This window comes from Chenopodium quinoa, unplaced genomic scaffold (genome assembly GCF_001683475.1).
Source record: "Chenopodium quinoa cultivar QQ74 unplaced genomic scaffold, ASM168347v1, whole genome shotgun sequence".
NCBI lineage: Eukaryota > Viridiplantae > Streptophyta > Magnoliopsida > Caryophyllales > Amaranthaceae > Chenopodium > Chenopodium quinoa.
Window position 1 is genome coordinate 7,459,877 of NW_018743850.1, and position 13,799 is coordinate 7,473,675.

Below are 13,799 nucleotides of genomic sequence, written 5' to 3' on the forward strand. Positions count from 1 at the left end.
TTTTTTATGGAATAAATTAATTAAGAAAAAAAAGTGTGATTAAAATTTTCAAATGTTTTATGTGAAGATTAAAAAAAATAGCAATATGTTTGTTAATGAAAATGATTAACAATACAATCTTTATTTCAATTTTTTGTATCAAGATTAAAATTTACAAATCACTCTTCCATGTTAATTCGATAGCTAACAATTTTTATAAAGAAGCTCCAATTTTCAAGCTCTATGGATACTTCGTAGCATTTAAAGTGTATATAGAAATTTAATTATGACAAAAAAAAATCATTACCACCGTACATCACATGGGCGGAAAATTGATCACAAATCACCTGGAATCAGAAGGAAAACTTTAACCATCATGAAATTTTCTTTGTGGAGGCGGATGTACCAAGCATAGTACATCCGAATTTTTGATAAAAGGCGGAATGAACATATAGTTGTTTTGTACTACGTACACTGACAATCAAATAACACGGAGATAAAGAATATTATTTAACTGTGTGTTCTTTATAAAATAATGTCATGCTCATTGTTATTAATAGCTTTATGTTCTTTTTTTATGTCTCTTATGTTCTTTTATTACGTTCATTACATTTTAAAAATATGTTCTTTTTACTTTAGATATCTGTTCTTTACAATTCTATACCATGTTTTTTTCGCTTTAATTAATGTTCTTTTCACTTTAACTAAATATTCTTTACATTTCTATACAATGTTCTTTCCGTTTTTTTTACGGATGTACCATGCACATGTGCGCATGGTATATTCGCCTCCATGAACCACTGATGGTAACCATCAAGCTATAATGTTTTTAATTGATTTTAATTGTGATCTCCATTCAATTGATCTCGTTTATTTCAAAAAGGCGGTGGTTGCGTCACCAACAAGAAGAAACTCCTGATACCATAAACCGGCAACCGCCATTACCATTTGACGAGACAGAGGGAGTAAAATATTGTTTTCATGAATTCCACCAAACAGAACACTGTACTTTTGCTGGTCTTTCTCCTTTCGCTTACGTTTTCAAAATAATTTTTCATTTTTACATTGCACCCTTCTTATTCTTTCTCTCTCCTCCATTGAAGCGGCTTCTGTGCTTTCTCTGCTCCATTGAAACACGTTCTGAGGTAAGATTTCTTTTTTCCTTTTTATAATTATTGAATATCAAATTCACAATCCAAGGTTTATTGTTAATTTAATTGTCAGTATAGTCAGTTTGGGTTTTCTAACGAGCGATCTTGTTGCTTGAATTCTAATTTGGTGGGTGCAATTTTCGTTGATAGATGAAGATTTTATGCGATTTTTCAAGCTTAATTTGATAAATTTGGTTGTTAATTAGTTACATGAAATTGGACCTTTCTCCCTGCCTGGCTACTTACTACGTGGACTCATTGGATGTGTGTTTCTTTCAGTAACAAATTCTATTTTCAAGATTCAGGATGTCAGCCTCAAACTTAGCCAAGCTTTCTATATCTCCCGATCCCGATTCTGATTTTCATTTTGATTCCGCTGATTTTCATTCTGAATCCGATGAAAATATGGCTACCAAACCAAAGACAAGATTATTGTGTATCCTCGCTCTAATATACCTAGGAAAGACTTTGATTTCAACAACGTACCCATGTTTTCGCGCACTGAAGTCGCAACTTATACTTTTTATAAAATATCTTACAATGTTCCTTGGTGCGGCCCTCTTTCCTGTTGAATTATTTAGAGAATGGTAGACTAATTTCATGTTATTCAATTAATTTACTTAGGTTAAGATGTTGTATTATTAATTAAATAAGTAATTAAAGCAAATAATCATAATTGACTGTTGTTTTCGGTTTTAATCGTATGGTTTGGATGTACAATGCTTTGTGTCATTTGGCTTGTATGGCCAAATAATACTAAGTGACGGTTGTGGCCAAACAATACTAATAAGTGAAAGTTGCATGTAGCAGTAAGTTTCATTGCATTGTTTGGCTTTGGTATTATGCTTTATATATATGTTTAATAACATATGATGAGAGTTTTTCAAGAGATAAGTTATTTTTTATTATTTTTCTTCTTAAATACTATTGCAAGTCACAATTATCATCATCATAATTCCTTTAAGTTTGTTTTACTTTAGATCACAAATATACTACACATAATTGTGATTGTTCTTCGTTGTATCTCCTAAGTGATTTCATGATACCCGAGTTGTAGTTTAAGGGTCGAAATATTACTTTTGGGAAAGTGATTCCGTTCACGCCTCGAAGGTTATTATTGTTTAATTCCGATTTCTTCTTTGTGTCCCTTGTATTTTTAGTATTATCCCCAACAATCCAAAAGTAATATTCTTGCAAAGATGGCCACCGTTAAGGAATTGACATCAAATTTCCAGAAATTGGACAAGTTCGAGGGCGTGGGTTTTCGAAGATGGCAAAAGAAAATGCATTTTCTCTTGACTTCTCTTGGTGTGGCATATGTTCTCACTACCCCAAAGCCATTGGAGGAGGAAAATGAGACATTGGAAAATACTAGAAAGAGGAATAAGTGGGAGAATGATGACTACATATGCCGTGGACACATTCTTAACGGTATGTCTGATGACTTGTTTGATGTATATTAATTTTATGAATCTGCTAAACTTCTTTTGGATGATTTAGAATCTAAGTATATGGCTGAGGATTCATCTAGCAAAAAGTTTCTTGTTAGTAATTTCAATAATTATAAAATGGTTGATAGTAGGCCGGTTATGGAACAATTTCATGAAATTCAAAGAATTTTAGGGAGTTTTAAACAACATGACATAAGTATGGATGAGACTTTTGTTGTATCTTCTATTATTGATAAATTGCCACCTTCTTGGAAAGACTTTAGAAACACTTTAAAGCATAGGAAGGATGAAATAAATGTTGAAGGTTAGGGTTCCCATATTCGGATTGAAGAGGGAATCCGAATTCAAGATGGACAAAAGGATGGAAATCCTAGTTCTATCATTAATATGGTAGAGGACTCTAAGTTAAATGACAAGAAAAGAGAAAATAACTCAAACAATAATAAAGGCAAGAAGCCTAAGGGTGATAGTGTTGGTAAAAAATCACGTACTTATTGGGTTTATGGAAAACCCGATCATTTTAAAAAGGATTGTACCATTTGGAAGAAAAAGATGAGCAAGAAAAGGACTCAAAGTGGGAAAGGCGAGTCAAGCCAATCTCAAGACAAGGAAGGTAACTCTTGTACACAAATTTCACTTAATTCATTTATGGATTATGTGTGTGTGATTTCTGAAATCCTATGTGTGCAGGATAATTGTTCGTGGTACATCGGTTCAGGAGCATTGAGGCATGTATGCAAGGATCGTTCATTGTTCAAGACCTTTTTGGAGGTTGATAATGGAGAAATCCTATACATGGGAAATGATTCCACAACAAGGGTGCTAGGCAAAGGACAAGTAGAACCAATTTTTAGTTCGGGCAAATCTCTTATTTTAAGAGATGTGTTGTATGCTCCCGAGCTTAGGAGAAATCTTGTATCCGGTGCTATCTTGAATTGATTAGGATTTAAAATGGTGTTTGAGTCGGATAAATTTATTTTGTCTAAAGGTGGTATATTTGTAGGACTTGGTTATTTGTATGATGGAATGTTTTAAATTAAGTATTTGTAATAATGTTAGGGATAATGTGTATGTTGTAAGTAATAACTCTTCTTTATGGCATTTTAGACTTGGACATGTTAATTACAAGAAGCTTTACTTTATGTCTAAGCATGAATTAATTCCAACATTTGATCTAAGGATAGAGAAGTGTAGAACATGCATGCTAACAAAAATTACAAGGAAACCATTTCCTAACAATATAGAAAAGGATACTTATTGCTTGATTTAGTGCATAGTGATTTATGTGACTTTCACAACACTCCTTCCTTAGGCAATAAGAATTATTTAGTAACTTTCATTGATGATTTTTCAAGATTTTTCTATGTATACTTATTGTTTTCTAAGGATGAAGCCCTTGACAAAATTAAAATCTACAAAAATGAAGTAGAGTTGCAAACAAATAAAAAGATTAAAAAGTTAAGAACCGATAAAGGAGGTGAATACTATAATCCAAGTTATTTCCAATCTACAGGATTAGTACATGAAACAACCGCGGCATATACACCACAACAAAATGGTGTAGCGGAAAGGAAGAATAGGACTTTACAAGAAATGGTTAATTCAATGTTATCCTATTCGGGATTGAGTGATGGATTTTGGGGAGAAGCGGTTTTAACAGCTTGTTACATTTTAAACCGAGTTCCTATGAAAAGGAACGAGGTTACCCCATATGAGCTATGGTACAAAAGGAAACCAAACTTGAGTCATCTCAAAGTTTGGGGTTGTAAGGCAATTGTAAAAGTGTCGGAACCTAAACGTAAAAAGTTAGAAGAAAGAGGAGTTGAGGGCATTTTTATAGGATATGCGGATCATAGCAAATCCTATAGGTTTTATGTGATAAAACAAAATGACTTTTGGTCGGTTCATACCACCATAGAGTCAAGGGATGCATTGTTTGTGAAAATAGATATTCATCAATTCCTAGACCTAAGGATATTACTCCAAATACCAATACTCAAGGTGATAATATCAAGAGGAAGATGACCAAGCTCATTTAAAGGAGGCATCTTCATCATCATCTTCACTTAGGAGAAGTAAGAGGGCTAGGAAAGAAAAATCTTTTGGCCCAGATTTTCATGTGTACTTGATTGAGGGATCAAGAAACAACGTTTTGACACAATTTCCTCATATTTTTAATGTGGAAGATGATCCTTCAACATTTGATGAGGCTATGAAGTCTCATGATGCTCCATTTTGGAAGGAAGCAATTAATGATGAGATGGATTCCATCATGGGAAACAATACTTGGGTATTAGCTGATTTACCTCCTAAATGTAAACCAATAGGGTGCAAATGGATCTTCAAAAAGAAATTGAGGATTGATGGAACCGTTGAAAAATTCAAAGCCCGGTTAGTGGCACAAGGTTTTACACAAAAGCCTGGTATTGATTATTTTGATACACATGCACCTGTTGCTAGAATCTCAACTATAACGTTGTTGATAGCTCTTGCGGCTAACCATAATCTTGTGATCCATCAAATGGATGTCAAGACAACGTTCTTGAATGGAGATCTAGAAGAAGAGGTTTACATGCAACAACCGGAAGGGTTTGTTGTGGAAGGCCAAGAGCGAAAAGTTTGCAAGTTGATTAAATCTTTGTATGGGCTTAAGCAAGCACCTAAGCAATGGCATCAAAAGTTTGATGAGGTTGTGTTGTCTAATGGATTCAAGTTGAATAATTCAGACAAGTGTATATATAGTAAATTTAATGACAACGATGAAGGTGTCATAATTTGTCTATATATAGATGACATGTTGATCTTTGGAACAAGTATGTCACAAGTTGAAATGAAAAAGGAATTCCTTAGTTCAAAGTTTTCCATGAAAGACATGGGAGAGGCGGTTGTCATCTTGGGCATAAGAATAAAGAAGGAAAAAGGGAAGTTGATCTTGTCACAATCTCATTATATTGAGAAAGTGATCAAGAAGTTCAATGTAAGTGAAAATTCTCTTTCTCTTTATTCAACGCCTATGGATCCTAGCGTAAAATTATTACCTAATGAAGGTAATGCAGTTTCACAACTGGAGTACGCAAGAGTAATAAGTTGTTTGATGTATGCCATGACAAGTACTAGACCGGATATTGCTTACGCAGTTGGTCAACTAAGTAGATATACTAGTAATCCTAGTATGCTACATTGGCAAGCAGTTCCACGTTTGTTGAAATACTTGAAGAAAACCATGGATTATGGTTTGTCTTATAGTGGATATCCCTCGGTTATAGAAGGATATTCAGATGCAAGTTGGATCTCTAATAAAGATCATTCCTCCACAAGTGGTTGGGTTTTTCCTATATGGGGGAGGTGCTATCTCATGGGCATCAAAGAAGCAAACTTGCATTGCGGACTCCACAATGACATCGGAGTTCATTGCTTTGCATTCAGCTGGTAAAGAAGCTGAATGGTTGAAGGATCTCATGTTTGAGATACCTTTGTTGGCAAAACCAATATCACGTATAGTGATACATTGTGATAATAATGAAACCTTGGCTAATGCATATAGTCAAGTATATAATGGTAAGTCAAGGCACATTGGTGTAAGGCATTGTTACATTCAAGGATTTATCAAGGATAGTATAATTACTATTGACTATGTTCGTACGAAGTTTAATCTCGCTGATTGCTTCACAAAAGCATTGGCAAGAGATGTTAATAAGAGGACGACAATCGGTTTAGGAAATCTTAACTTAACGCCCAATAAGACGTTGGGTCTTAAGTTCAATCAGATTAATTTCTTTATTGAGTGATTGGGAACTTGTATTCATCCTAGGTAAGTTCCAGTTTTACTGTGATGTAAAGAGGTTGTATTTCTTGATAGATTTTTGACAATTGTGCTTTGTCACAGGAGCATGTTTATGAAATATCTACCTATTTAAGTACGAAGTTTAGCCGCTTCAAGAAGCTATTTGGGCATAGTTTTGAAGTACTTACGAAAAGATAGGGACACATGGCTTTACATGTCAAGTATTAATGTAATCAAATAACTGATCTTGTGTGTGTAATATCTTCATGAATTCAATATGTATTGCTTTTGGTTCAAACGTTTACGATACCGATTGGATACGAATTCTTGGAATGTATATTGCACTAAGTGGGAGTTCAAGTCTTTGTACACTTTCATTTATGCATAAGATTGCTATTTATGATGATGATGTTTTTGCAATGAGTCTAAATTAATTCTCTAAATGGGGGAGGATTGTTGAATTATTTAGAGAATGGTAGACTAATTTCATGTTATTCAATTAATTTACTTAGGTTAAGGTGTTGTATTATTAATTAAATAAGTAATTAAAGCAAATAATCATAATTGACTGTTGTTTTCGGTTTTAATCGTATGGTTTGGATGTACAATGCTTTGTGTCATTTGGCTTGTATGGCCAAATAATACTAAGTGACGGTTGTGGCTAAACAATAATAATAAGCGACAGTTGAATACTATTGCAAGTCACAATCATCATCATTCATAATTCCTTAAAGTTTGTTTTACTTTAGATCAAAAATATACTACACATAATTGTGATTGTTCTTCGTTGTATCTCCTAAGTGATTTCGTGATACCCGGGTTGTAGTTTAAGGGTCGAAATATTACTTTTGGGAAAGTGATTCCGTTCACGCCTCGAAGGTTATTATTGTTTAATTCCGATTTCTTCTTTGTGTCCCTTGTATTTTTAGTATTATCCCCAACATTTCCCAGCCATTGAAGCCGGAACAACTTAAAGAGATGAAATCTGATGCACAATTCATTTTGCTGACTGATTCTGCTGAAACGTATATAAACCTACTTTCCAACCGTTGCCATACTAAACACAAGTTTTTCTTGGTCAAGGGCGTCGTAGACCAGTGCACCTGCTACTTTCTCAGGCTGCTCAAGAGGGAGTGGCGCATTCCAATTGTTGCGTTGGTTGATTATGATCCTATGTCCTTGAAGCTTCTCTCCTTTTACGAAACATGGATACCTAAGGGGATGTCATGGGGTTTTTCTGGTGTTGAACTTGACATTAAGTGGTTGGGGATTAGACACATTCACTTGGATGTTGCTCAGGACCCTCTCAATGCTCAAGTGTTGAAGTGGATGATCATGATATAGCTGTTGCTAAGAGTCTCTTAGCTTGAACGACAACTTTGTGAACAAGTCTGAAGAGAGGGTTGCTGAGGTGAAAAGAATGATAGAGCATAAGTTGATGACCATATCGATCGCGCTTCATGTGGATTTTGTTGTGGAGACTTACCTTCCCGCTCTTGTTGACAGCAAGAGGTGGATATAGAACATATCAGGCTTGTGTCTAAAGCTGTTTACTCCATATGTCAGTAATAGTATGTGCTAAATAATGACAACCATGATGACTTAATGTTAACAACAAAAGCTAGACATTGTTACTTAGTTGTCATTTTGAGTTAGTTAAGGATCTTACCTATAAATTGTTTCCAACGTAATTTCTTCACTAATTATGCATAAAGCTAGTTTTTGAATTTATGAAAAATACAAATTTTGTTGGCATGTTTCTAGATGTGTTACAGATTATGTATGAGCTTTTTTTGATTAATTTAGTTAAAGTAAAGATGGCATTGGGTCTTGTCGGATGTGTCTGGTGTTATGTCAATAATTGGTCAAATACAGCCTATGAAATATTTTTTTTTGCCACTAAAATGAAGGATTGGCTCACAACATAGCCCACGTGATGGTCATCATGTTGTGACTACTTAAATTTGTGTTTTTGTATTGTGTTGCGTTGTGTCATGTTGTGGTTCTACTTTTTGTACTTCTAATCATCGTGAAATTCAACTATAGAAATTACCAATATCTTAATTTTCATGAATTAATTAAAACGGCCACATCAATAAGGGAAGGAAGGAATATTATTTAACCCATCATCACAATTTTGTATACACTATTACTATGAGACCCCACAACTTTCACATATAGATTCTCCACCATCCCTTACCCTAGTCCTAACTAGTGGTTTGCTTAAGTGACTTCCATCATGAAAGGGTAATTCATACTTAATTGTTTAAAGTTCAATCAAACAAGTTCTAATAAAATGCAATTGAATTGCCTGATGGAAAATAAGTTCCTTGCCAACCAAAAATAAAATATATACGGTACAAGTATTAGTAAGGTTAAAACTTCTAACCTCAACGATGATGTTAAAAAGAAAAAATAAAATAAAATGCTTCCAAGCTTAAAAAATGAAGGCGAATTCTTTTATAGATTAATCCAATCTAAACTCGAACCTAAAAACTCAATCAAACTCGTAGAGCTGACAAAAACTGACACGGTACGATAACACGACACGAAAAAATTGAATTAGTGTCAAAGGTTTTCAACACGTTTAATTAAATGGGTCAACACGACACGACACTTTTAATTAAAAGGGTTGGGTTAGTGTTGAGACTCTTAACACGAAATTAACACGAATCAACCTACCTAGTATAAAAACCCAATAATTTATGAAATTATTAATAAATCCATTGAACAAGACCAATATTTTTCAATTCAACACGACACGACACGAACCGAACACGAAAAAAGCGGGTTAGTGTTAAGAGTTTTCGACACGATTAATTAATTGGGTCAACACAACACGACACGTTTCTTAAATAGATCGGATTGGTATTGAACTTCTCTAATCCGTTGAATTTCCGATATAAAAACGAACACAACACGATTGCCAAGTCTACAAATTTGACTCGTCCCACGATCAAAATACCCAAAATGTAAAAAATGGGTGTACTATCAAGCATCAACAACGACGTCAAAAAGACTCTCAGTTGAAATAATTGAGTTTCAACCGAAGAGAGCGAACCATACGGATCCCAAATTTGAGAATTCCAGAGCTATTACTGGTCGTCTCATCTTCGCTGTCATCTTCATCCTCCTTCTCATCATCCCCATTCGTAATTCACCGCGTTTCTGGCAATTTCATCAAAGTAAAACTCACCCTTAAATTTCTTCAACTCAGTCACCATCAAACTCCCATTTTCTCTCTCCTCACTCTTCAAATTCACCCACCATTTTCGCTCCCTTTTCTTCCCAACCCATCAACCAATTCTCTCTCCTTTGACTCCCATGGGAAAAGGCGGCGGTTGCGTCCCCAGCAAGAAGAAACTCCCCGACCGCGTAACAACCGCCGGATACCGGCAACCTCCGGCACCAATTGACGGCAGCAAATCCCCAGTTGAAACCTCATCTTCCGACCCACCTACAACCCAAAACGACGCCGTTTTTGACCCCAATCCGACCCGAATTCTGAAGGTGTACATAGTTTTCTACTCGATGTATGGACACGTGGAGGGATTAGCGAGAAGGATGAAGAAAGGGGTTGACGCCGTTGATGGGGTTGAAGGGGTTTTGTATAGGGTGGCTGAGACTTTGTCGCCGGAAGTGTTGGCTCATATGAAGGCGCCATCGAAGGATGATTCTATACCGGAGATTTCGGAGGCGGCGGAATTAGCTGCTGCTGACGGGTTTTTGTTCGGGTTTCCGACGAGGTATGGGTGTATGGCGGCTCAAATGAAATCATTTTTTGATTCGACGGGACAATTGTGGAAGGATCAGGCATTGGCCGGAAAACCTGCCGGATTTTTTGTTAGTACCGGTACTCAAGGCGGCGGGCAGGAGACCACTGCGTAAGTATTCGGAACTTAATAATGTTGATTGCTAGAAATTAGTTTATTATGTTTTTGTGTTTTGAGGAATTGTGATTAGAATTTGGTTATTGTCTTACAAATGTTAGTGTGTTTTGAGTTTAATTGATTGATTTTATTGCATTTTTGGTGTTAGGTTATGTTTGATGTGAGTGGCATACTTATAGGAGTGTTTGACTTGGTTGAGTTCATGACTTTATGTTGTTATTGAGCAAATGTTTTCGTGTTAAGAACATAGCTCATTCACTTTAGAATTTGAAAATGCTTGGTAAATTTTTATGTTGTTAGATTATTGTTGAAGAGATTATTCAATGATAGAGAGTAGGGTGGCTTTATACATCAAATTTTGTCTGAAAATGCAAGAAGTATTTGAAGAAATTTGACCGTCTCTTTGAGTGATCTGTGCTGGAGATGTTAAAAGAACGACCCTGGTATGTAATTAAATGAGCTTGGTAGTACACTGTGTGGAATGTTTCGCTTTGGTGACATAATTCCTAGCAGATTTTGGCTGCTGTAGTCATGGAGGTGGCATCCTTGTGGTCCCATTATTTTTCTTAGCGGGAGGGGCGGGATCCTAAAATTTATTTCTTTGAGGGTGATTGAAAGGAGCTATGTATTTATGTATGCAGTCACTCCTGTTGACTTTCAGATGAAAGTCAGAAGTGGCAGCTCTTTTATTTCATTTTTTTGCTTGTGAGTTGTGGCTTTCCCTAGTCACCGTTTACAATTGTCTAGAATCTGAGGTAAACAAGCACTACTACTACAAAAGAAAATATCAATTTTGACTGTGTTCCAGCATTACCAAGAAGTAAAATACAATCATGAAATGCGGGATTGAGGTTGTCACCCTTCCCAATCCCATATTTTGATCAGTTTTAACACTTCTCTTTAGTAGTTAGTTAAATACAAGAACCTTTTTTTTTTTTTTTTTTCTTTTTTCTTACAACTCTCTTATCTGATTAAAGATACACCAAAATCACCTAGGATGTATCTTATGAGTGTATGCTCTATAGACCAGTCTGAAACCAGAATGGGCTCTCTACATGAGAACCACATGGTTGGTGACTACCTAAGAGTTTATCTTTATTTGAATAAGAGAAATCTTAATTCATAGGGAATTTAACTTCCAATTTCACCACCAGAGATATTAAGGATCTGTCAGAGGCCGCAGAGCCTGCTGGCATGACTTACCATGGAAGAGTCATCAACTTTACACTTCCAGACTTCCTCCAACATTAGAAAAGAGGACTCCATTTGCTGTAGCTTATTGTATATTTTGTAAATCAATTTGATTTTACCAAGAGAAAGGGGGACTAAACTACCAGTGATGTAAATCAGAGCTAAGCCAAAGATTGACTCGGACCACCAATATCTTAGATATTGAGTCCCTCTGGCTCTACATTACTTGATGAACAATGTTAATCCAATGTACTTTTCTCATTGCAGGACTTTGAAAGATGTTTTCGTAATGGCAGTTCATAGATTTCTCCAATTTTTTTTTAGGAATCCAAATGTTTAATGGAAAGTGAAATATGATCTGATGATTCTGAATCTCTGCTTGAAGTTTGAGCTATTAAGTTTGAGTTACCCTGTCATGATGGAAGTTACTTAAGCAAACCTCTCGGTTCACACAATGCCGATGATTCTCTTGTTGGGACGAGGGGCGAGGGATGGTGGGGAATCTATCTGTGAAACCTGTGGGGTCTCATAGTGATAGTGAATACTGAATTGTGATGAAGGGTTAAATAATAGAAGAATTGGAGAATGATAAAGGCTGCAGATTAATTTATTGGAGGTCAGAGGACAGGTTGATGTTGAGATCTTAAGGGCATCGTAGTCACCGTGTGAATTTTGAAAATGAGGTTGAACACTTTAATAGAAAAATAAACAAAGGCAGCATATAAAATTTCTAATATAGCTTTGAAGATGTCCTGTAGTTTGATCCTGCTTTTCTCAACATAGCTATTACCAGAACTTTATGTTCGATCCTGTGTGTCTCTACTGTGATATATTTATTTTCTGTGCTGAGGAAACGATTGAATGATTCCTGTCAGAAAATATGTTGTATTGTGTGGACTGATTTTCTTGGGACTGGTTAGAGATTAAATGCATACTTTTACTAGCTTGTTATTTTGTGCTTACTTATCCAGCTAACCTCTTTCTGCCTTCCGTTTTTGCAGTTGGACAGCAATTACTCAGTTGGCTCACCACGGGATGCTTTTCGTTCCTGTTGGGTACACCTTTGGTGCTGGTATGTTTAAGATGGACACAATACGCGGTGGTTCTCCTTATGGTGCTGGAGTTTTTGCAGGAGATGGCACTCGAGAACCTACTGATACTGAGCTAGCACTCGCAGAGCACCAGGGCAAGTATATGGCTGCAGTTGTCAAGAGGCTTGCCTAGCCTTGATCTCCCTCCATCATTCAGGTTTCTGTCACATCTGATGGAATCCAAATGATGTACCCCTTCAGCTGAAGTGTATATGTCCCATTTATTATACTGATATTTTGGTTTTCAGATATAGCCATCTGGCACTGCATAGAGTTATAGGGCTTTTTTCTTTTCATTTTCTTGTTTCTTGCTGATGTTATTATTTTTTTCATTTGATGTATTCATGGAGTATAGTTGGTGTACATGTTTCAAACTCAGTGCTCAATTATTTGTTTCGATGATGGCATAATAAGAATGTCACAGTTTGCAAAAAGATTTTAGCTTGCTTTTCTATCTGAGCTTTAATAGTTTTAAGTTGCTGAGTTTCTTTGCTGCCGCTTGATTCCCTTTCTGTTTGAAGTTTACTTTATTATTTTTATAATACTTTTATTGACATATTTGTTTTGTTCAAAATTACAAGTATACTGGAACAATAGTTAGCAATATTGTTGCTTCTTGTTACAAGGCGCGATTCTGGAGCATTGAATGCCTACTTCAGTAGTCCAGTATAGTGAAGCAACAAGGAGTTATAGCCCTGCAGATTGCCCTACAAATATTTTTGCATTCCACCAATGCCATAACTACCCACCATACATAAATGCAAAAGAGTCAAAGATGAGATATGCTGAATGTCTTTAGTTTTGATGCGATAATGTTCTATGCACGCAGAACAATTGTTCCTTGCGCATGCTACAACCAAATGTTATTTCATTTCCCACGTGCTTGCACCTTGTGAGCACATAGGCAAAAAAACTAACCTTGATTGTATTATAAAGGTAAAATCAGTTTTTTGAACTAAACTTATACTCAATTATTCATGGCAATGTAACAACAATTCATGAATGAATAAAGAAGAAGAATCTTAATGTTTCTTTTGTAAAACAATCATAGGATGAAAATGAATATGAAGGATATTATATGCCAAATACATAAGAGTATCTTTTTATTTTTCACTGATTAGCAGTAATTTTTGAGAGCGAGAATTTCCTTATCTTTCCCATAATCTCATAAATGACTTGATCTGAATCAACCCAAATCAAAACCAATCCGACAACCAAGCAATCTCTTTTTATTTACTCCGTACATTATAAAAAAGTCTCGA

General features: G+C 35.5%; 1 protein-coding gene across 1 annotated transcript; it reads left to right on the forward strand.

Moving 5' to 3' along the window:
• Nucleotides 1–9,332: 9,332 nt before the first annotated feature.
• LOC110686201 (probable NAD(P)H dehydrogenase (quinone) FQR1-like 2) lies at nt 9,333–12,973 on the forward strand. The gene is made up of 2 exons (XM_021862805.1): nt 9,333–10,249; nt 12,448–12,973. The coding sequence occupies exons 1-2, from the start codon at nt 9,690–9,692 to the stop codon at nt 12,668–12,670; spliced, it is 783 nt and encodes a 260-aa protein (XP_021718497.1). The 5' UTR covers nt 9,333–9,689; the 3' UTR covers nt 12,671–12,973.
• Nucleotides 12,974–13,799: the final 826 nt, after the last annotated feature.